Genomic DNA, 22,015 nt, shown 5'->3' with positions numbered 1-22,015 from the left:
TGGGGATGTGCTTATAACACTACTGAGGATTCCACCAGTCCTTTACCTGTACAGTGTTGGCTAACAGAGTGGAGACTCAGGACTGGCATTGTCGCAGCCCAGTTTGTGCCACATATACTGCAAACTTTGTTAATTTACCATCAATCTACTTAGAAAGCACCTTTGTGTGTCAGGATTTACTGTTCCATTTCAGGTGTGCTGTCAGGCAGATGGAGGTAATGGTGAATAATAATATTAATAGGGTAGTAAAGCAAGGTTTGTACAGATATTTGGGTTTTTTATATAATTGTAATATGCTATGTATTACTGGAAAAAACCCAGACTAGTCTATGGATTTATACACTTTTTCTAAAGTCTGAAAGAGATGCCACAGTTATAAGAGTAATACTTAAATTTTAAACCATTCATTAAAATTACACTTTGGCATTTTACACCTCAAGTTTCAGCATTTTAAATGGTTGCTCTCCAAAGAAAAACACTTCAGCTCCATCTTTCAGGCACTTGAGAAAGCAGAAGAAAAGCTGCATGGCAGTAAGAGAAGAGGTTTGGGGGCAAAAGTGAAATTGTATGACAATCTGATACTGAAAGGACAGTGGGAACCAATGCTCTTGAGTTACTGCCTCATGTGCCTTTTGCAAATCAAGACCCTCCTTAATCTTGAGGTGCTCCTTTTCAGCATGCACATTAAAGGGCTTAAGTGGTGTAAGAAGGTATTATGATTAAGTAATGCATGGATTTGATCCTCCATTCCTTATAAATGTAGAAAATGTCTTATTTACGCAAGCATGGATGACTTTGCAGGCACTGCTTACTGAGTGGTGATCGTTGCTGTGAGCACATCTATCCACTATTACTACATCCCCAATCATGGAATGCTACTGTTAGCTATAATTATTATTATGCCCTAAATCACACACATTCTTGTTATAGTGCAGTGCAGCTTTCTTAAAGATTTATATGGTAGATTCCTATAGAAAAAGGAGTATTTTCTTTAAACCTTACAAGTGAGAAAGTAGGTCAAGTTCCAAGCCAAAACATGTGTTGGAAACTGTTTTAATGATACACTGGAATGCTTCAGAAGAGTATATTTTCCTCCTAAGTCAGCACCAAAACATGAGCTGTGTTAGCTCCATCAAATAGAGGGCACTCTGAACCAACCAAGGGACTGCTGGAACATTCCACACTTACTCACCAGGCATCCCAAATTCCCCCAGTGCAAAACAGCTCCATGAGACTGTGAACATCTTTTAAACCAAATGTCATCCATCAGCTGTTATTATATAAATACTGCCCACTTTGATGCTATGCTAAAAGAAACAGAAGGTTTGCTATAATTTAAAAAGAAAATAATCCCAGATCCTCATCAAGCTGGACATCAAAACATGGTATTGGTGTCAATATGCTGAAGATAAAAAGGTAATATTACAACAATGCAAAATGAACCTGGGCCTTCTCATATAGAATTAGAAACTCTTTGGCTACAAAGAAAAAAATTATAAGGTACTAAAGCACAGTTTAGGATATTGTAAAATCAGGGGACTGAAATAATTTCTTTGTTTTTGACAAATTGTTTATCTGAAGAGCCAATTTGTATAAGAAAGGGGTGGGGATGGAAAAACGAATGAAATAATAAATTACTCAGATAAGATCAACTTCCTTATTTGATTACAGAGGAATTTTAAATTAAATTAATTTCAAAGTTTATCTGATAATATGTTATTGAAAGCCGGTGTTCTGGAAATCCATAAGTTGATTTCTGCATTATTTTATAAACTTACATTTTATATGTTTTGGGGTTGCACTGATCAGGTATCATTGAGTAGAAATTTGACAAAAAGTACAAAATTCCATAATACTCAGCAATTAAGAGAAGTTGGGAATAAGAGGGAAGTTGGCTTACTATGCCACTGTTTTTAATTAAAATTTTCTGATCAAGAAAACAGTACAGTTGTACTCAATAGGCTTCTAATTTCCTATGCTTGTTTACTAAATGATCTGTTGAATGCAAAATAGGGGTTTGATTAATTTTCTGACATTTCTTGTACAAAACTGATTTGAAGAAAAATATGCCTCCTCTTATTTGAAAGAGAAACTCCCTTTCATTTGTTTGTTGTAAAAAAATAAATATTCAGACAAAAATTAAATACTTACTGCCTGGGGGAAAATGGTTGTTGTATAAATTGCTGTAAAGTCACTCAAAAAGAGAACTTTTAACACGGATTTTTTAAAGAAAAAAAAAATCAAACAGTATAACACGCCCCAAACTACGACATACTGGTACTCACAGACAGCTTGAGGACTTAATATCCCACTTAAAAAAGGTCAAGATACAAAACATGCATCTTGATTTGGTTACACCTTCATTAGCTCATGCTGCAGGAACCCAGACAGTCGTGGTATGAACCCCCAATCCTCTCGGTCTGGGGTTAGAACCCCTCTCTAAGAATGTTAAAAAGATGGGAAAAGGCAATTTTATTTACTGCTTGTCAAAGTGGGATCATGCATGAGAGGGCATCTATAAGTTAGGCAACCAAATTGCCTTCTGATTCTGGTTTACCTGACTGTGGTTTATTAGGAAGCCCCTGTGCCATGGTTGCCAACCAAAGGGAGGGGGCTGAGGTTGGCTGCCCTCTTTCCCCTCACCCCCAGGGGAGGTCACTTCTGGTTAACAATCCCCTTCCCCTACTCAGCATCAGCCAAGGCATACCCACCCCCTGATCAAATGAGCACATCTCAAGGGTTCTGATGAGTTGTTATATCAGCACTGACCTTTTTGAAGGGAGCTAAAAATTCCTCCTGTGTATTTGCAACTTCCTTCTTAATCTGTGCTGGTTCACCAACTCCCTGCCAAAACTCTCACTGAGGCATTTCAGACCATTTTAGAACTGCCTCTGGAAAAGGGTCCCAGGTCTGCCCCAAAGCTCTTACCAATCAGCCTAAAAACTCCCAATTCTTTGTAAGAAAATCTTTGGAGCATCAACCCTTGCAGCTGCACAGAACACATCCTTGCCCTTGGAATCCAGCTCAGCTGTCCCACTGTGCCCAGGACCCAAGCAGGAGCCTCAAGAAGAAACTGGAAGCCTCTTGGGTCTGGAATGAAGTGGACTATGCCTTCTGATTCAAACTGCAGCTCTCATGAGCTGTTCCCTTGCTCCCAGAAATGGAATTAACAATAACATTAGTAAAGTCACCCGGTGGCCTTGGATCTGCACTGGAGGAGTGGAAGGTTCCTGTCTGATCTATGTGCAACTGGATGTCAGCAATCAATGAGGTGCATCTCTTAAGTCCTCACTGATCTCAGGAGCAGAAACACAATCCAGCCATAGTATGAGTTACTCACACTGTGATCCTGTCCCTGGGAATCAGTGTGTTCCCCTCAAAGTAAAACTGCCCATAATAAATTTTATCCTATTTTTTTAATTGACCTCAAGATTCTTTTTTCACTGTCCTGTGGACATTTTAAGCTGGCATTTTACCCACCTACAGAAGACACCAGCCCAGAGCTGCCTCCTCAGCACTGCACCCAAGTGAAGCCACGGGGCAGCTGCTTCCCAGCATATTGTGCCCATACAGCTGCTTACCAAAATGGTCTCCAATGTTTTACTTTTTAAAATTTAGTAATGTTTTGGCAACATAAGAGATTTTCAGATATTACACCTAACAGTGATGCTCCTAGCAAGCTCCTTGGTTGGGGTGGGAAGCATAAAATGTAGCACAAAACACAGTAAGTAATATTTGATGTATGGATTTGCAGTTTGTTTGTGATGCAGCAGTATGTCTGATGGCATAAACAAACACTGAATATATATTTAGCAATCATATAAAACGCACACCAGACATTAAAAGGTTGACTTTCTGTGTGACCAAATTGTGGCTAAAACATCCCTAGAACCTTGCTGTGAGTTGCAACTTCCAAGAGAGATGTTCTGCTGGAGTCCTGTCAAGTGTAACACTAATCTAAATTACAAGTGGCACGAGCAGTTCAGAATTCCAGATCAGAGACTGAAATGCCTTTAACTGAACATGTATTAATAACTATTAAAAAAATGTTAGGTGCATATTATTCTGCTGATGTTATGGGCTGCAAGTGCAGATGTTTAATGCACACTAGAGGGTAAATGATTTGTCTGGAGAAAGATACAGAGCAGTAGTTCAAATTATCTAGATGCATGTGATAGCTTTCAAACACATGAGGACATTCTGATACAAGATTATCATAATCTAAACTACCCACTCCTTCCAGATTGGAATTCTAATCAATCCATTTAATTGGATACTATTCTAGTCTGATAAACTCCAAATCTGATGTCAGCCAAAATGTCACATTTATCAGTCACAAACCCCTAAAAAATAACTGACAGCTCTGCCTTCTGTGTGCCATTCAAATCATATACATTTCATGGCTTCATTTGCTGCTGTTCTTAAAAACAACCCTAACCAAGGGATTAAGATGGACAGATTTTGTGTATTCTAAAATTCAACACTCAGTCCCAATCAGATAAATTAATATCTGTATCTCTGATTTGAACAGAATGTAACATTGGGAACTCAAAGTCCTTAAGAACTAATTTCTGAAGGGCTCTACACAGAAATAAAGTTAATAACTAAAATAAAAGGTAATAATTATTTAGGAAGATGACGCAGAAGTCAATAAACTCTTAAATAACCTTGAGTAAGGCTGTTGGTGTTTATTTATTATTGTGTCCCCAGAAGTCTGTTATTTTCACGTTACCTTTTTCCCATCTTCACTAAGTCTTATTATTACAACCATAAAATTACTCAAGTCACAGAAATTACACTAGCTGAGGAGTTATTCCCAGAAATTCAGGCTTTAGGTATGAAGTCCATTTAGTAGTCTGACTGATTATGTGTGTTAAATTCAATTTAAACAAACCCAGAAAGTACAAAGCTTATATTCCTTCTCTGAAAGTATTTGTGGGACCTTTCTACCAGTCAGACTTCATAAATGCAGCTAAGAAATCTAAGGGATACTTTCCTGTATAGAATGGGGCTGAACTATTTTAATATGGTTTATGAAAACCATACAGGCATTAAATGTTTATGAAAACATTACTGTTACTGAAAAAACGTTAGAGATCTATCACTGAAAACTTCCGTTGCTGTCAGTTGAGTTTTAAACACCGGTTTATGCACACCACTCTTTCTCTTCATATATTTATATATATATATATATATATATATATATATATATATATACACATATATATATATATAACACAGCCAGCTTTACATTGAGGCTAATTCTTATAAATGGTTTGGATGTTTATTCCATTTATGTCTATGAAAAACTGATCAAAATCTGTGTTGTCCACTAAAACCTGCAGGGAACTAACCCATCTCCAGTTATCTGCCTTCCCCCCAGCCTTTGGACAGCTTTCCAGGAGATCCCATGTCTGGAATGTTTTCATACACCCCAGTTGATAATTACAGGCATGTTGCCAATGTATCAGCTGGTCCATTAATCCTTCCTCTGAAAAATAGCAAGAACATTCAACAAAGGGAAGTTCTGATTCTTGTCCTTGTGGTCTCCAGGCCCCCTTCTACCATCAAACATCCATGAAGATGCATTCACATCTTTCAGCTCTTCATGAGCTGAAATAATCTGAATAAATCTCAGATCTCACTGTGGATTTACCTGCTGGCCCATACAAGATGTCTGGTTTTCTCCTCTTGTTCCTCTGCCAAAACCAAAGGACAAGAATCCCCAGGGATATAATAGAAGTACTTTCATTTGAATTAGCTGAAATGTCTCCTTCGGGCAGAAGAAAGATGGAAAGAAAGAAAACAAAACTTTTGAAGGATTTAATGTGCTGAAGAATAACTACAGTCCTCATATAAACTGACACCAGAACAATTTTGCTTTGATATATAAAGTTTCTGTGTTCTTAGAAGCATTTCCATCTTTATATTCTGAATCACAGTGAGAACCTCCATAGCTTTATGTTAATTTCTTTCTGTAATCATAGCAATTAAAGAAAGTCACAGAATACACTGATTAATAAGTACAAATAACAAGCTATACTTGCACATAATATTTTTCTTCTTTGAAAGCAGAGTACTGTCTTATATATAATGATAAAATGCCAATCATGCCACTGAAATTGCCCCCAAAATTCTCTGGAAAATTCTCAGCACAGTGACTTATCTTTGTGGCTCTGTGTAAATGAGACATGTTCCAATAAATGCTTTTCACTCATACAAGCAGACGTGAAACAACTGTTGTGGTTTCTTAAAATATGATACAGTTTTATTTATAGTTCAGTTGACAATTCAGTCTTGCTTTCCTTGTTTTTACATTTACCTCCTTTTATTCAGTTCCTCGTGCACTTTTCATGAAGCTGCTACTTGCAAACATGCCATCCTACCCCATTCCTGCATCAGCACTACATGTGTGTGATCCAGAGAATCTCCAGCACTCCAAAGAGGCACTGCATGTGCCCACCCCCATCAGGGTAAAATGGCCAAACTGGTCCTGATGAGGTTTGAGGAACATGTGCTGGGACATCACTGATCTGCAAACACTGACCTCACTCCAAAGAATTCTGAACCTGAGTTATTTTGAAATTTCAGTACTTGCTTTCATCTCAAGATCCTTCTATTTTGGTTCCATCTTTCTTTTCTGACTTTGTCAGAAGAATTAAAGAGAATTAAGTCATAACATTGTGGACAGAATTCTCACTCATTAGACAGTTTTTTATATGTCTGTTTTTATGATATGCCTGTAATTCTGAGTGTACCCATTTCAGAATGTCAAAATTTACTTTCCTGGTCCCCAATGTCTTCAACTATATTTTTCAGGACTCAGCAGCTGTATAAAAAAGAAAAGTGCTTCCAAGTGAAGTACACAGGTAATATGTTATATTCCAAAGTCTTCCTTCACCTCTCTTGTTTCAGCAGACAGGGCTGCTTACAATGAGACACACAGCACAGGGAATCCTCTGCTGTATTGCTAAGTTAATATCCAAGATTTAAACTCTTCAAGAATCTAGCAGAAAAATTCCCTCTCTAGGCACTTTCAAGCACAATGATTTCAGTCTTTCATTTGACTTTGCACAGTATTCTCCAAGACAAACAAAATACTGACTTTTCTAAGATGGAAGCAAGGTCAGGGAAAAAAAGAAACTCAAGGCCTTTACTATCAATTGCTTATGTTCCAGAGGAAAATATATAAAAGTAGCAAATTATTTTTCCTTCTTCAAGATAATTTCTCTCCTGTCAGCTCAATAAAACCTATATAAATAATGGAGATATAGGATCAGTCCATTATGCACTCACTTCAGAAAGATTCCTTGATACCATAGTAGATTTTGCTTTGTGAGATGACCATCACTGCCTTGTTGTTGTAAGAAAGGAAGCTCTTCTGCCATTTCCCCACGTCCCTCAAGATACACACCTATGGCACCACAACATCATGAAAACTGCATAGTCTGAGCTACCACAATTCAGATTTAACATCAAATCAAGAACAACTTCCTTTCCCAAGTGAGGAGAAAAATAAAATCAACTCCTGTTTCTGAACATGCTACAAAAGAGATATAAAGCATTTGCTGGCATTTCATGAAAGGTAAATCTTCAGCAACCAAAGAGGAGTGATTTTCAAATTCAGAATATAAATATTCTCTATGACAACAAGAATTCTGAACTACATATGGTTTCACTGAGTATGGCCGTGTTAGTCTTCTAGATAATTTTCTAAATAAACAATTTCTGTATATGTATTCCTAGAATTAATGACATATTATGGTTTCTCCTTGATGGAGACATAAATCCATTATTAAATGCATTTAGTAGCAGCACTAACTCTTCAAGATTTAAGAGTCCAAACAGAAAAACTTGACTGTGAGTTCTTTAAAAATGCTTTAGCAAATGCCTGACAATGCACATGGTGAGTGAGGAGCTGCCAGGCAGATGTTACCCCTTATCTTCAAGGCAAGGAGGAAGGCCCAGGGAATTCCAGCCCTGTCAGCCTTACCTCAGTCCCTGGGAAAGTGATTGAGCAGCTAATCCTGGAGAAAAATTGCCAGGTATAAGGAAAGACAAGAAAATCATCAGGCCTGGTGCTGTACAAAGCAGAAGTCATTCTTGACCAGCCTAATAAAACTCTATGATGAAATGACCATCCTGGTAGAGGAGAGGAGAGCAACTGGTAACTGTCTATCTGTACTTTGGTAAGGCCTTTGACACTGTCCCCAAAAGATCCCCCTAGGAAAGTTGTGCCAGTCTGGGCTCCATGAACAGACAGTGAATTAAGTTAAAAACTGGCTCCAGTGGCACAAAGTGTGGCTGGATCAGGGGACCCTCGGGGACAGAACTGGGTCCAGTCCCAGTCAGTATCTTTGTTGAGGACCTGGATGGTCCTCAGGGAGTCTGCTGAAGGCACAGACCTGTGGGGACTGGCTGACATGCCAGAGGGTCATGCTGTCACCCACAGGATGGACACAGGGTCTGACAGCAGCCTGCCAGGCAATGGGCATGTGCTGAAACAGGGGATATCCCACCTGAACATCAGGGCAAACTCCCTCACTGTGGGGCTGGCCCAAAGCAGGCACAGGTTGCACCCAAAGGTTGTGGAGTATCTCCTTGGAGAGGAGGTGGAACCAGGAAGGCTGTGGAATATCTGGAGCCCTCTGGACATGGTCCTGGGCATCCTGCTCTAGTTAACCCTCTTTAGCAAGGCAAGATGACCTCCAGTCCCTTACAATCTCAACCTTTTGGTGATTCTGTAAGTCAGAATTTAACAAATATAGCAAAATTATAAGCGGAAAGATACAGGATTAATTTATCTACGCATAGGAAAATAAAGAGAAGGAAAAAAGCAGGTTTGGTTGTTGAGTTTTGTGTTTTAGGGTTTTCTTAAGAAGTGGTGAGGAGATGAGGAGCAAAAGGAGCCGTACCAGAAGACTGCTACATACAAGTGGGGAATGTGGTAATCATATTGAAAAGACAAAAACATGGAGTGTTAGGAAAACAAATAGGGCTGCACAGCCAGATCCCCGAGTGGCAACAAAACAATTTACATTCTAATAAAAACTGAGGAAGATGTTAAACAGAAGATAACAAGGCGAGACAGTTTCAACCAGCAGAGCAAGCTGCATCTGAGAAAGTCTGTGAGTATTATCACTGCTGATTTTCAACAGCCCTTGGAACACCAAGGAAGGTACACAAGGCTGAAATCAACTGGGGTGTGCAAATACTGCAGCAGATGACCCGCACTGTCAGAAGCCACTCCTGTTAATGCTGCTGCTACACAAAATAATAGAACCTGAGCAATACAAATTTAAAGGAGGTACATGAAATTACTGCAAATCAACATGGGTTTCTAAAAAGTAGGTCTTGTCAAAGCATCCTGGTCTTCTGAAGGCTTCTTTTTTCTTTTTTTTTTTTTTTTTTATTGAGAATACAAATTTGGATCACAGGACATTTGCACATATATGCACTTAAGGTTTTTTTCTGCATATATTTTACTAGTATGTATTTTGAATTCTGAAGGCATTTGGCTGGCAGTGTAGACTAGTTTAACCAAGATTCAGAATTACGATAAATGTGGCACTAAATATCTCAAAATGTAATCATAACAAGGGAAATGAGTGGTTTCTAGGGAGAAATAGTGGAAGTCTGATTTTCAGTCCTTCATTATTTAACATCTTTATTAGATGCTCTGAAGAAAAATGCATAGTCTATGAAGCTGAAAATGACTTGTCTACACATGTCACAAGCTTGGAACATCTAGGTCAGCTGATAAAAGGAACAGGAGGTATTTCAATGTGGACACGTGTCATGTCATGAACTTAGGGCAAAGAACAGAGCTCCAGACTGAGATATTCAGTGCCAGGAGGAAATGTGTCCAAACCTCAACTGGTATGTCACTCAGAAAAGGAAGACATGGGAAACTGTACCACTCTGATAAATGAGACAGGGCATCTGATGATAACTGACATGAAGTCTGATGTACTCAGCAACTTCTTTTCACTGCCAGTTGCATTTCCCACATCTCTCAGGCCCCTGAATATCAAGGCAGGGACTGGAAGAATGAAGTCCCACCCATTGTAGGGGCAGATCAGAGTCCAGACCATCTGAGGAATCTGGAACAAGGCCATGGAATCTGACAAGATGCATCCCAGAGTCCTGAGGGAACTGGCAGAGAGAGCTGCCAAGCTGCTCTCCATCACTTCTGAAAAGCCATGACAGTCAAGCAAAATCCCTGGTGGCTGCAAAAGGAGAAACATTGCTCCAGTTTCTGAAGTGTGTAAAAATGAGTATCCTGAGAAGTACCAGCCACTCAGCCTCCCCTCTGTCTCTAGGAAGCTCAGGAAACAGTTTCTCCTGGAAGCTATGTCAAAGAACATGAATGACAGAGGTTTATTGGAGAAAGCAAACTTGTCTTCACCAAGGGCAAATCATACCTGACCAATCTGGTGGTCTTATACAAAGGAGTGACTGCACTGGTGGATAAAGGAAGAGCTATTGATGTAACCTACCTGGACCTCTGCTAGGCCTTGACACAATTCCACACAACACCCTTGTCTCTAAATGGGAGAAATATGGGTTTGATGCATTAATTGTGAGATAAGGATTGACTGGATAGCCATTCCCCAAGAATCAATGGCTCAAGGTTCACATGGAGATCAGTAATGAGTGGTGTCTCTCAGGGGTATTGTACAAGAACTGTTAAATATCTTCATTAATGACTCAGACAGTGGGGTTTCATCAAGAAAGGCTGAGAGAGTTGGGTTATGTATCCTGGAAAGGAGAAGGCTCCAGGCAGAGCTTACAGCAGCTTTGCATAGTTCAAGAGGGGCTAATAAGCAAGATGAAGAATGACTTTTTACTGGAGTGTGTACTGACAGTATGGAAGGAACATTTTGAAACTCTGGAGTGTAGATTTACATCACACAAAGGAAGAAATTCTGCAACAGATGGCCCAGAGAAGAGAAGCTATGGATGTGCCACCTCTGGCAGTGTTCAGATTCCAGTTGGACAGGGCACTGAGGAACCTGGTCTAGGAGAAGTGTCGCTGCCTGTGGAGGTGGGGTTGGACTAAATGAACTTTAAAGATCCCTTCCAACCCAACCCACTCTGTTGTTCATTGATTCCATGATGTGCAGAGCAGATAAAAGTAACACAATCTACCACATCACCTCAGCTTTGGGGCTTATAAGCTATAAATGTATACATTTGGGACCATAATTCACTCACAGCATTCCTTTGACACAATTTCTTCTGCATGTATAAAATACATGCACTCTACTGACCTAACCTCTAAAACTTTGTTTTATGAATAATTATAAACAGAGTTAATAACAGCATTCCTTATAATTATATTCTAATAATAGTATTTTGGGGGAAAAAATGAGCCCTAACTTCATTCATAATATCTGATTATCTGATTTAACAGGCCAGGATTATGGCACAGCAATTAAGCAGTGAAGGAATTTCAATTGAGTTATTGCCTGTGTACCCAGCCTTCACAAATGGATGAATTAATCAGGAATCAATGAAGACAATCTCCCTTGCTTTCAGGCTCAGCAAATTACTCAATAGGATGATGAATCAATGAAAATCCAAGAGAAGTCACTGGAGTCGGTTTATTGTTGGAGAAAAGGGTGAAGAGAGGGCAGAGAGAAAGATGATTAATAAAATGATGAGGTAGGTATGAGGAAATGGCACATAAATGAAGAGCAGAGGCAAATGGGTGAGTGGTCTGGTGGTGTGTGTTTTTTGGAAGAACGTTGGAACTGTAATGGATACCTTCTCTTATCTCTAGGGAACTCTGCTATCATTTCCACCAGCTTGGCTGTACCAGGGAAGAAGCAGGTAGGACATTCATCACACATCTGACAGGATGCCCAGTAGCATCATTTTTTTGGCTGTAAAACCAAAGGAAAAGACATTAGAGAGTACAGCTTGCTGGAGCTTGGGAGCTTGGAGGCAGCAGAGCCTGCCCTGCACAGTTGGTTTCTGACCCCAGCAGCTCCCAGCAGCTCCCTCCTCTCCCAGTGCAATGGGAATACTGGGCACAGGGCAAGCTGCTCCCTCCCCACCTGGCTTTTCCACAGTCCAGAACAATGGTGGGACACCCTTATTTTAAGTTTTAATTGTGTTTTTAAATTATTTCCCTCATTTTCATTCTTCCTCATCTTTTTTGAATATTTGAATTTTTGTTTGTATTCAGGGAAAAGAACATCTAAAAGCCCTTCCTATGTTTCACTGACATTCTGGGCAGAGTCTGGAGATCTTGGGGAGGCATCTGTGTTTGACACCAGGGTCAACAGGGTGTAAATTTGAGGGTTTTGTTTTCCTGTTTGTTCATTTGGTTTTAATATGTCAGTCTTTCCCTAACCATAGCATTGCTGCTATACCCATAAATGTAAGTGCAGATAAAAGCACATCCCAATTTAACTCCATTTCAAACAGTGTTTCAAGAGCTTTCCACCAACCACACTTAAAGCCAGTAGGCAAAAGATGAAAAGCCAAGATATGCTGAGCTTCCCTTGCCTGCAGTGCTGTATCCCATTGCACCAGGCTCACAGATTTTTAAGTTTCCATTTGTTATGGCATTAATTCTTTCTTTTCTTCCTTGGCAAACCTTCCATCACAGACTTTACCACTAGAAAATATAACTTTCCCTTTAAGATGGGACTTAAAATATTCTAGAGACAAACACTAAATGTTCATACTACAAATACCACATTTCTTTGTGGGATGGGAGATCCTTTGGCTAAAACTGTTCAAATGCTTCCTGGCTCCTCTAATGTATTTTTAGCTGCTTATTTTATTTACACATTGAAAGTTGTAACCCAACTTGAGGTTTTATCAATACAAATGCAAAACCTGGCAACAAAGTTTCTATGTTCAAGTCGATTTTAGCCACTGATTTATTTAAAACATATTTTTGGAGTGCATACACAGCTGAAAATAAAATATTTGATAAATATTTCAAAAGGTGATAAATCTTAACCGCAAATTATGAACTGTAAGTATTTCAGTCCCACAGTGGGCTTAGCAGGGCAGGTTGCTGAAGTTCAGTGTCTGAAAGAACCATCTCTACACTACAAGATTTTAAAGCCAAGAAATCTCTAGACGTCTTAGGTAGGGGAAAGAGGTAAATGCGAATGCCAATATCCTTTTCTGTTCTGAATTATCAGCTGTTCAGGCTTAAAGACCAAATCTGAAAAGACTGGCTACAACAGAGAATGAATATCGAGACAATTTCTTAGGCAGGAAAGGTCTCAACTTTGTAAAGTTGTTTTTAGAATTGCAGAGTGCTCAAGTTCTCCATAAACATTAAACATTGGACTTGGGAATGTTTTTATTCTATCTGTGATGCCTCTAAAGCTGGAACAGCAAATAGCTCAAAAGAATTGATTACTGATTGCTGCAATTTCCTACACCACCAAATTTAGAGATTTAACATGTTCTGCAATTAGCTGGTGGTCTCGGGTGATCTACCTACAAAATGCTAATGAAGCAGCTGAATAAATGAAGTGCAATACAAATAAAATCAATGGCAGTTCAAAGGCTGAAGTCTGAAGAACCTTTTCATCATTTCTAGTATCTTATACCAATGGACTGAATGATGAACTCCTCACTGACATAAAAACTTAACCACACTGTTCCTAAAATCCATGACACAGCTTCTATTTCCTTCAGTGGGAGAATGTTTAAGCTCCCAGAGTGCCCTCTTTGTCCTAGTAGTTTAAAGGAGGATTCCATTCCATGTGGATTTTGGATGCTATAAATTTTAACTTCTTTAAAGTTTTTAAGACTAAAAACATTACAGTGTCACTTATCATTTCATCTGATGAAGAAGGCTGATGTTGCTTCTCTAATATCTACCAGAAGTGGCTAAAGCACATTCACAAGGGCACAGACACTGGCAGGGGCAAACCCCAAGATTGAACTGGTTATTTTTTGTGTGGTCTATGAGTCAATTCGCTCAAAGATAGATCACCTTCTGCATGTGTAGAACAAACAAATGTAGAAAACCCCTGTAGTTCATGCATAGTTTGTTATTGTCCCAAACATTGAAAGTATTGCAGTCTTTAAAAGCCATAAATATTGTGATAAATGCTTAACATGGAACATGAGAGCTGATGCTTTATATGATGTAGAGATCCAAGCTGAAATTCCTGAAGAATGTCTACAGGAAAATGTACAGTTTGTCCCAGATCACAGTAATGTGAGTTATTCAAGAAGAGGCACAGTTCAATGTCTAATACATGACAAAGAGCTTCCTATTGCAGCTGCATCAACTGAAATAGTCTTTCAAATAAGTTAAAAGTACTTGAGAGAGAAAAACAAACAAACAGAGAGAGAGAAAAAATAATTATTTCTCATCTCCTTGCAAAAGAAACAGCCAATGTTCAGAACCATGTTTTCAATTCATAGTCTTTAACTTTGCTTTCAAACTGTCTTGCAGACTGGACCCACCTACTGAAGCACTTCTTGTGTCTTATACCATATTATTTCTCCAGAGTTTAAAAAGTATATCTTAACTAAACACACAAGAAAAGCAAAAACCAGTTTTAAAAACACTAATTCAATAGCAATTAAAATTGATTCTATGCCTACTGACATCGAACTTTGAGTCAGAGTTGCTGTTACAGACTCATGTCTGCAATCAGGTTGTGTGCAAAGCTACACACACCAAAGGCAAAGACTCTGAACCTTTGGCTCTGCAGCACCGACTCAGGCTCCAACTGCTGGCACCAGTTTGGAAAGGACTGCAGACAATGTGATAGCACTTCATTCATTCACAAATAAATTAATTTATTGTTTCAGAAAAGCATATTTATTTAAAGAGTCATGTTGAGTAACTCAGCACAGAGTTGGTAAATAATAACAGAAACTCAGTGCAGAGTTGGTAAATAATAACAGGAACTCGGTGCAGTGTTGGTGAATAATAACAGTAACTCGGTGCAGTGTTGGTAAACAATAACAGGAACTCAGTGCAGAGTTGGTAAATAATAACAGGAACTCGGTGCAGTGTTGGTAAATAATAACAGGAACTCAGTGCAGTGTTGGTAAATAATAACAGGAACTCAGTGCAGTGTTGGTAAATAATAACAGGAACTCGGTGCAGTGTTGGTAAGTAATAACAGTAACTCGGTGCAGTGTTGGTAAACAATAACAGGAACTCAGTGCAGAGTTGGTAAATAATAACAGGAACTCGGTGCAGTGTTGGTGAATAATAACAGGAACTCAGTACAGTGTTGGTAAATAATAACAGGAACTCAGTGCAGTGTTGGTAAATAATAACAGTAACTCGGTGCAGTGTTGGTAAATAATAACAGGAACTCGGTGCAGTGTTGGTGAGATAATAACAGGAACTCAGTGCAGTGTTGGTGAGATAATAACAGGAACTCAGTGCAGTGTTGGTAAATAATAACAGGAACTCGGTGCAGTGTTGGTGAATAATAACAGGAACTCAGTGCAGTGTTGGTAAATAATAACAGGAACTCAGTGCAGTGTTGGTGAATAATAACAGGAATGCTGTGTAGTGTTGGTAAATAATAACAGGAACTCAGTGCAGTGTTGGTAAATAATAACAGGAACTCAGTGCAGTGTTGGTAAATAATAACAGGAACTCGGTGCAGTGTTGGTAAATAATAACAGGAACTCAGTGCAGAGTTGGTGAACAATAACAGGAACTCGGTGCAGTGTTGGTAAAACTGTCGCTTGTTGACTGTAAATTTTATTGTATAGTGATGCATAGCATCTCAAATAATAACACTATTACATAATAAGAGATGTAAATTTTGGTCTAATTTATAGCTAGAGAGTTCTAAAAGAACAACAACAAAAAAAGAAAACATATGTTTAACGTTGTGAAATTCTATGGTCCAAAGGAAACTTAGGCCCTCAGTTGAAACCTTAGTATATTTTTAAACGCTTTCACCAAAAAAATAAAAAAAAAAATAAAAAAAAAATAAAAAAATTTAAAGGTTAAACCTACATGAAATGGTCTGGTATACTTGAAACTATATTACATGAGATCTCTGAGTTAACCTCAAGACAACAGGACCCACATTGAGAAATGTTAATTAGATATAACATAAACAAAACTGGAATTGTTCAGATTTCCAAAAATGCCACTACATCTGAAAAATTTTCTGGAAGAGAACTATTTCCAAATTTGAATCTAAGAGAATATATGACCCCCCATACAACCAACATTCAATCACCAGGATCTGGAAGGACAAATTCGCCTATTCTGTACATTCCAGAACTTCTGAAAAGGAGTTTCTTGTACAATCCCTTGCTCTTTCAAAAAGGACATTATTCTTTTTCCATACTTGTCTCATTCAACCAAACTATTAAAGGACAATCTGGGTCCCATGCAGTCAAACCTAAAAGATTAATGTTTTTGCTTTTACATGTCCTACTGATTTACTATACCTGCCCCCCACTTGATTTCCTCATCAATTCTTCTAAAATGGGTTCAAACTTCTGCTTAAGCAGTGGTACGGGACCTACTGCAAAAGTGGGACAAGTATCAGGAGTTTTCATAGTTTCAAATCAACCAGGTTTGCATTGGACAAAACCAGACACAACAACAACAATAACAAAACGAAAAAAAAATCCAAACAAAACCAAAACAAACAAAAACCCAAGAAACCCCTGGCTGTGAACTGAGTTGCTTGCACACAGAAGCAGATGATCCTATAATGAATGCCTCTAACATTCTCACTAAGTAACAAGGTTGCTGCTCTGTGTGTTTTGGGTTTTTTGTAAGAATGGAAATGAAAGCTACTCAGCCCATATTCATATTCTCATCATTCCATCTTAGCCATGTAAAAGACTATAAAGCACTAAATTTGTATTTTCTGTGCTACTTTTTATCTTGTGATGACCTCTCCTGGTTGAGCTGTTCATTAGCCTTGATTCCAGAAGTTAAGAATATTTTCATCCCTCTATGGTTATTACAAAAAAAAAAAAAAAAAAGGCAGGATTATGAAGAATTGACTGCCAAGGTATGAAAACATAACCACGAACAGAATTGACAGTAAGAGCTGAGCATTAGTGTGCGTGATACTGTAACACAGTGTATGTTTATGTACTACGAGGTGTGCTTTCAACACCCACTTCATCTCGAGATAAAGCTGAATGAGATTCAAAGCTTCCAGCACGATCACTTCTGAATCAGCACTACTGAGAGACACCGTTTTAATGACAGAGATTGACTTGCTTTGCAAAGGAAACAAACATTCGAAATGCAGTATATTCACATCAGCAACGTCCAGTTCTTTCTGGAAACTGTATCTTTTTCCATGCCAGCACAAGCAGACTATAAGAAAATACTGAATACAAACTCATGTATAGAGGTTTGTTATTCACTGTACACTGTAGCTCTTGTATACTTCCTAAAAATATTGTAAAGAATAAATCTGCTGTTGGTAGTTATTTCAAAGTCAAAATATAAAGTAACAATGAAGGATAACATGAAACTGTGGTTGAAAATAAGTTTTGTAACAAAGTTGCATTTCACAGAGGTTTTAATTCTTTCATGAGTATTCTCAATGTGATGTTCAAAATCAACTGATGAGGGGAAAAAGGAGAGATAAAAAGCTAAGTGCACTATCTTGTCAACAGAAAACCAAATTCTCCAATGCCATTCCCAATCAGTTCCACACAAAGTTACAAACAATCCCAGCAAATAGCGTGGTGACAAAATACAACAGTGAGGAGTTTGTATGGCAGAGCATGCAAGAGAACAGCCCGTGAAGCGGGGCACCAAAACACTGTGGCACAGCACTCGAGTTCCCACTCTGGTTCCCCTTCCCCAGCCCCTTAGGTAAGCCTCTACAGGAATTTTCAGCGTGTACTGCAATGTGAACAATCCTTTGGTACTTTTTTTTAAGGCTGACGTGTACTTCTAGCTCTATCTGTGTTTCCAGGAAACAAATCTAGCTCCATTTCACTTCCAGAGGTGAGTCAGAAATTAAATGCTCCTTACCACACAGGGAGGAGAGTGTATAAGCTCCTGGGAAGTGAACTAATAAAAATCTTTGAATATCTAATTGTCAGCATGGGAATGTATATGAGTAAATTGTAATTAAGATTATATACCCTTTATTCCTGGAGTTTCTGATTATAGTGATGTTACTACAACCATTAGCTTCTCAACTAACTTCTTTCAAAAGTTAAAGATTTGTTGGTTGGCTAATCAGATAACCCCCTGCAGGTCGTTTTCAAGCTAAACTACAGCCCTTAGTTACTGAATGACAAAACCAAAAAAGCTCAGAAACCTTATTGGAGAAAAGCAGGGAAGTTGGTCTTCCAAGAACAGATTTCTGACTACATAAATCATAAATCTTTGCCCCCAGACATTGCTGTTATGCAGAGTCTGAGACATGACCAAGAAAAAATAATATTGCTAAGGAAAATTAGATAGCTGATCAAAACCAAGCAGTGAACCTCAGGATCAATATTTCTCCTAATTCAAAGGCAGGAAAATAACTGAACATCCTATAGCCTCTGAGACCTGGATACAACACAGACACTGCTCTGCATTTGCTGTTGACACACAAACAAATATGTAAATGCAAGCAAATCCCGAGACAATAACATTGTTTTATTTTTCAATACATATCAGATGATAAGAGCTCAAAATCCAGTGAGAAAGTATAGCAGTGCTCCAGTTCCCTCATCATTGCATGTTCATCCCTGCCCCCAAGGAAACAAACAAACAAATAAACGAGCAAAGTGATCAACGCAGCTCCCTATGCAGTATATACATTACATCCTGTGGCAATTCCCCGCTTGGTCAGTAGAATCGGTGCCCATTCACAAATACACAACCCCAACACGTCCATCCGTAACATCTCAGCACATTCCTCTCCTCTGTGCCCAGCCGAGCAAGCCACCACCAGTGTCTATTTCTGACGATTCTATAAAGATGCACTGCTTCATTTCAGTATGCATTCCAAAAATGCTTTGCAAATGGCAAAGGCTTTACATGATCTGAAGAGAAATAACTCAGTACTTAACACTGACATCTACCTGCAAATGTTTTGGTGGAAACTACAGCTCAGGGCACTGGTAAAGGTTTGATGTAATGCCCGTTGAAATCAATGAATATGCCGTCATTTTCACAGAGAGCAGAATGGGATCCTGTAGAGGTGTTCTGCAATCCTTGCTCTGAAAGTTCAGCATTTCAGCAGATGCTTGATCATTTCTCTACCATTACTGCCTCCCTAGGAGGGAAACTGCTGGTCTTCTCTAAAATACATTTGCTCATTTTATTATGGGCAGCAAAACTTCACTCTCAGGAAAAGCTGTCCTGACTCAGTACCCTCTCACCAACTCGCTATCATTCTTTCCTCTTCAAACGAGACAGAATTTCCTCTTGCTTCTCCACTACAAAACACCAGGTATGGAAACTGCTCATAATCTCCTCTTTTCCCTCACAAAACTGTGGAAGTGAAGTGCTTCCAAATGCAAATTGCATACCTTCTGAGGAAGGTGGGGAAAAGTAAAATAAACAAACCATAAACCAAAGAAAAACTACCCCCAAACTTTGGACAGCTTCTGATTCCTTTCCCCCTCTGACTCCATTGCAAAACCAAGGCGGTATCATAGAGCAAGTCTTTCAACTTTCCACACCAGCTACCAGTGAAATCATCTACACCGAAGATCTGATGGGGAGCACTGCAAACAATATCAAACCTCAGAGCACACACACAGAGAAATCAAACACAATCATCAGCAAAGAAAATGAAATCAACCTCAGAGAAGCGGGAATTTCCCTCCGGTTTACTGAAGAGCTGAAATTGTGCAGGTTTCTTAGCAAAGGGTACTTACGAGATGCAGGCAGAGCAGTCCTGGCTCTGCAGCTAATGCTGCTGAAAATCCAGAGGAAGAGAGCTGCCCTGCAGCCAGCTCGCGTAACCACAACCATCCTTCTCTTCCTGGCTCCCTGTACTCCAAATGCCAGCCGCAGAGGACTTGCTTTTCTCCACTTGGGCCCCTTCTCTCTCTCTCCTTCTCCTTCTCGGAGGAGGTGTCGAGGAGGTAAAGGGGGCAGGGCTTTACCTTGGGGTAGAAGCCAAACCCCCTCTTCACCTGCTATCTTTGGGTCTGCAGAGCAGGATAAGTCCACGTACTTTTCTTTCCCTTATTTCTCTGTGTTCTTGTCTGCGCCTCCTTCTCAGAGGAAGGGGAAAAAAAGAAAAAAAAAAAGAAGAAAAAAAGCCACGAAGTATCAAATAAGAAGGATTGTAGAAAAGAAAAATAATAAAGAAAAAATCAAAAGCAATCCCCCAAAAGACGTTGGAGGAGGGAAGGAAAAGGGAGATGGAGATGAAGGGAGGGAAGAAAGGCAAAAAAAGCAGTTGGTGCTGCTAACGCTGCTGTTGATGCTACCACTGCAGCTGAGCCCTTCTTCCTGTACAGAGCAGCGCTGCCGAGAGAAGCTCGCAATAACCTCCCAGCTCAGATATATATACACAGTGTGCACGCACACACAGCCGGGGAGCCAAACACACTCGCAAAGCAGCAGGGAGAGGGAGGGCGGCAGGGAGAGACACTCCCGCAGCACAGGAGCAGGCTCAGAGCCTCTCTCCTGTATCATGTATTCATCATCTTCCAGCAGGAGGAAAGGCTGCCACCAGCAGCAGCAACCTCCGGGCTCCAAAAAAATAAAAAACGCAGGAGAAGGGAAAAACCTCTCCCCGGCGCTCCCTCCCCTTCGCTCCGCGTCCCCCAGCTCCTCCCTCTTCCTTTGCGCCCCTCGGGCCTCCAGGAGCCCGAGCGTTCTCCCTTGCCTGGTTCAGAGACAGAACTGGGATGAGGATGGGGATCGGGGCCGGGGCGGGGATGAGAATGGGGATCGGGGCTGGGGCGGGGATGAGGATGAAGATCGGCGCCGGTGCCAGGGATGAGGATGAAGATCGGTGCCGGTGCCAGGGATGAGGATGAAGATCGGCGCCGGTGCCAGGGATGAGGATGAAGATCGGCGCCGGTGCCAGGGATGAGGATGGAATCGGGGTGGGGGGGATGAGGATGGGGATCGGGGCCGGGAATGGAGGTCGCGGACAGTGCCGGGGATGGGATCGGAGCCGATACCGGGAATGGAGGTCGGGGCCGGGGACGTGATCGGGGCCGGGGCCGGGGATGGAAGTCGGGGCGGGGGATGGGATCGGCGCCGGTGCCAGGAATGGAGGTGGGGGCCGGTGCCAGGGATGGAGGTCAGGGCCGGTGCCAGGGATGGGATCGGCGCCGGTGCCGGGGATGGGGTCGGGGCCGGTGCCAGGGATGGAGGTCAGGGCCGGGGCCGGGGATGGGATCGGGGCCGGGGCCGGGGCCGGGATCGGGGCTGGGGCTGGGATCGGGGTCGGTGCCGCTGCGTGCGGAGGTGCGGCGCCCCTGCCCGTCCCGCTGCCGCCTCCCCCGCCCCGCTCCCCGCTCCCCGCTCCCGCACCCCGCGGAGGTGGCGGCTCCCGCAGCTCCAGCCTGCCGGGATCCGAGCCAGGCAGCCAGCAGGCAAGTCCTCTGAGCGGTCCTAGTTCGGGGGGGGGTTTGGGGGGGTGAGTACCATCCCACCTGCAGGGAGCTGGGTCTGCAGGAGCCGCTGATGCAGATGTTGCCATTCGATAATTAATTCTCACTCCGAGAGCAAGCTGCATTAAAGGATCATTACGGTCTGCACCTACTAGAGGTGACTGAGACAACCTGGCCATACCCCAGTTTTATGGCTTAGGGATTTCAAGAATCTGACAGTTCTTTTCCATCCCTCTCCATCCCTCCTGCATTGCCTTTAAACAGCTGAACCAGAAGTTATTGCTCACCAGATACGGTAGAATAATGAGGGTAGGGAGTTATTCATGGATTATTTATTCTACAATCAATGAGGCAAAGAAAAATGAAAACAATTATTTCTCAGGTGTTATATAGAGAAGGCTGAGAAATGGAGAGGTATAATTTCTTTAGAGGAGCCCCAAAGCAGGGATAAATTATTTTCAGTGACTAATACACATGCTGTTAACAAGTACCT

General features: G+C 40.7%; 1 protein-coding gene across 1 annotated transcript in view; it reads right to left on the bottom strand.

Annotated features, from left to right (window-relative positions):
• CNTNAP2 (contactin associated protein 2) overlaps nucleotides 1-21,114 on the bottom strand; it is a 1,051,893-nt gene extending 1,030,779 nt beyond the window's left edge. The window contains exons 1-2 of the mRNA XM_071559619.1: nucleotides 21,088-21,114; nucleotides 19,825-20,166 (exon numbers count right to left, since the gene is read on the bottom strand). Coding sequence (XP_071415720.1) covers nucleotides 19,825-19,921 — 97 coding nt within the window. The 5' untranslated portion in view covers nucleotides 19,922-20,166; nucleotides 21,088-21,114. The remainder of the gene's footprint in view (nucleotides 1-19,824; nucleotides 20,167-21,087) is intronic.
• Nucleotides 21,115-22,015: the final 901 nt, after the last annotated feature.

This window comes from Pithys albifrons, chromosome 7 (assembly GCF_047495875.1).
Source record: "Pithys albifrons albifrons isolate INPA30051 chromosome 7, PitAlb_v1, whole genome shotgun sequence".
Taxonomy (NCBI): Eukaryota; Metazoa; Chordata; class Aves; order Passeriformes; family Thamnophilidae; genus Pithys; species Pithys albifrons.
This window is presented reverse-complemented; position numbering and strand designations above follow the sequence as displayed.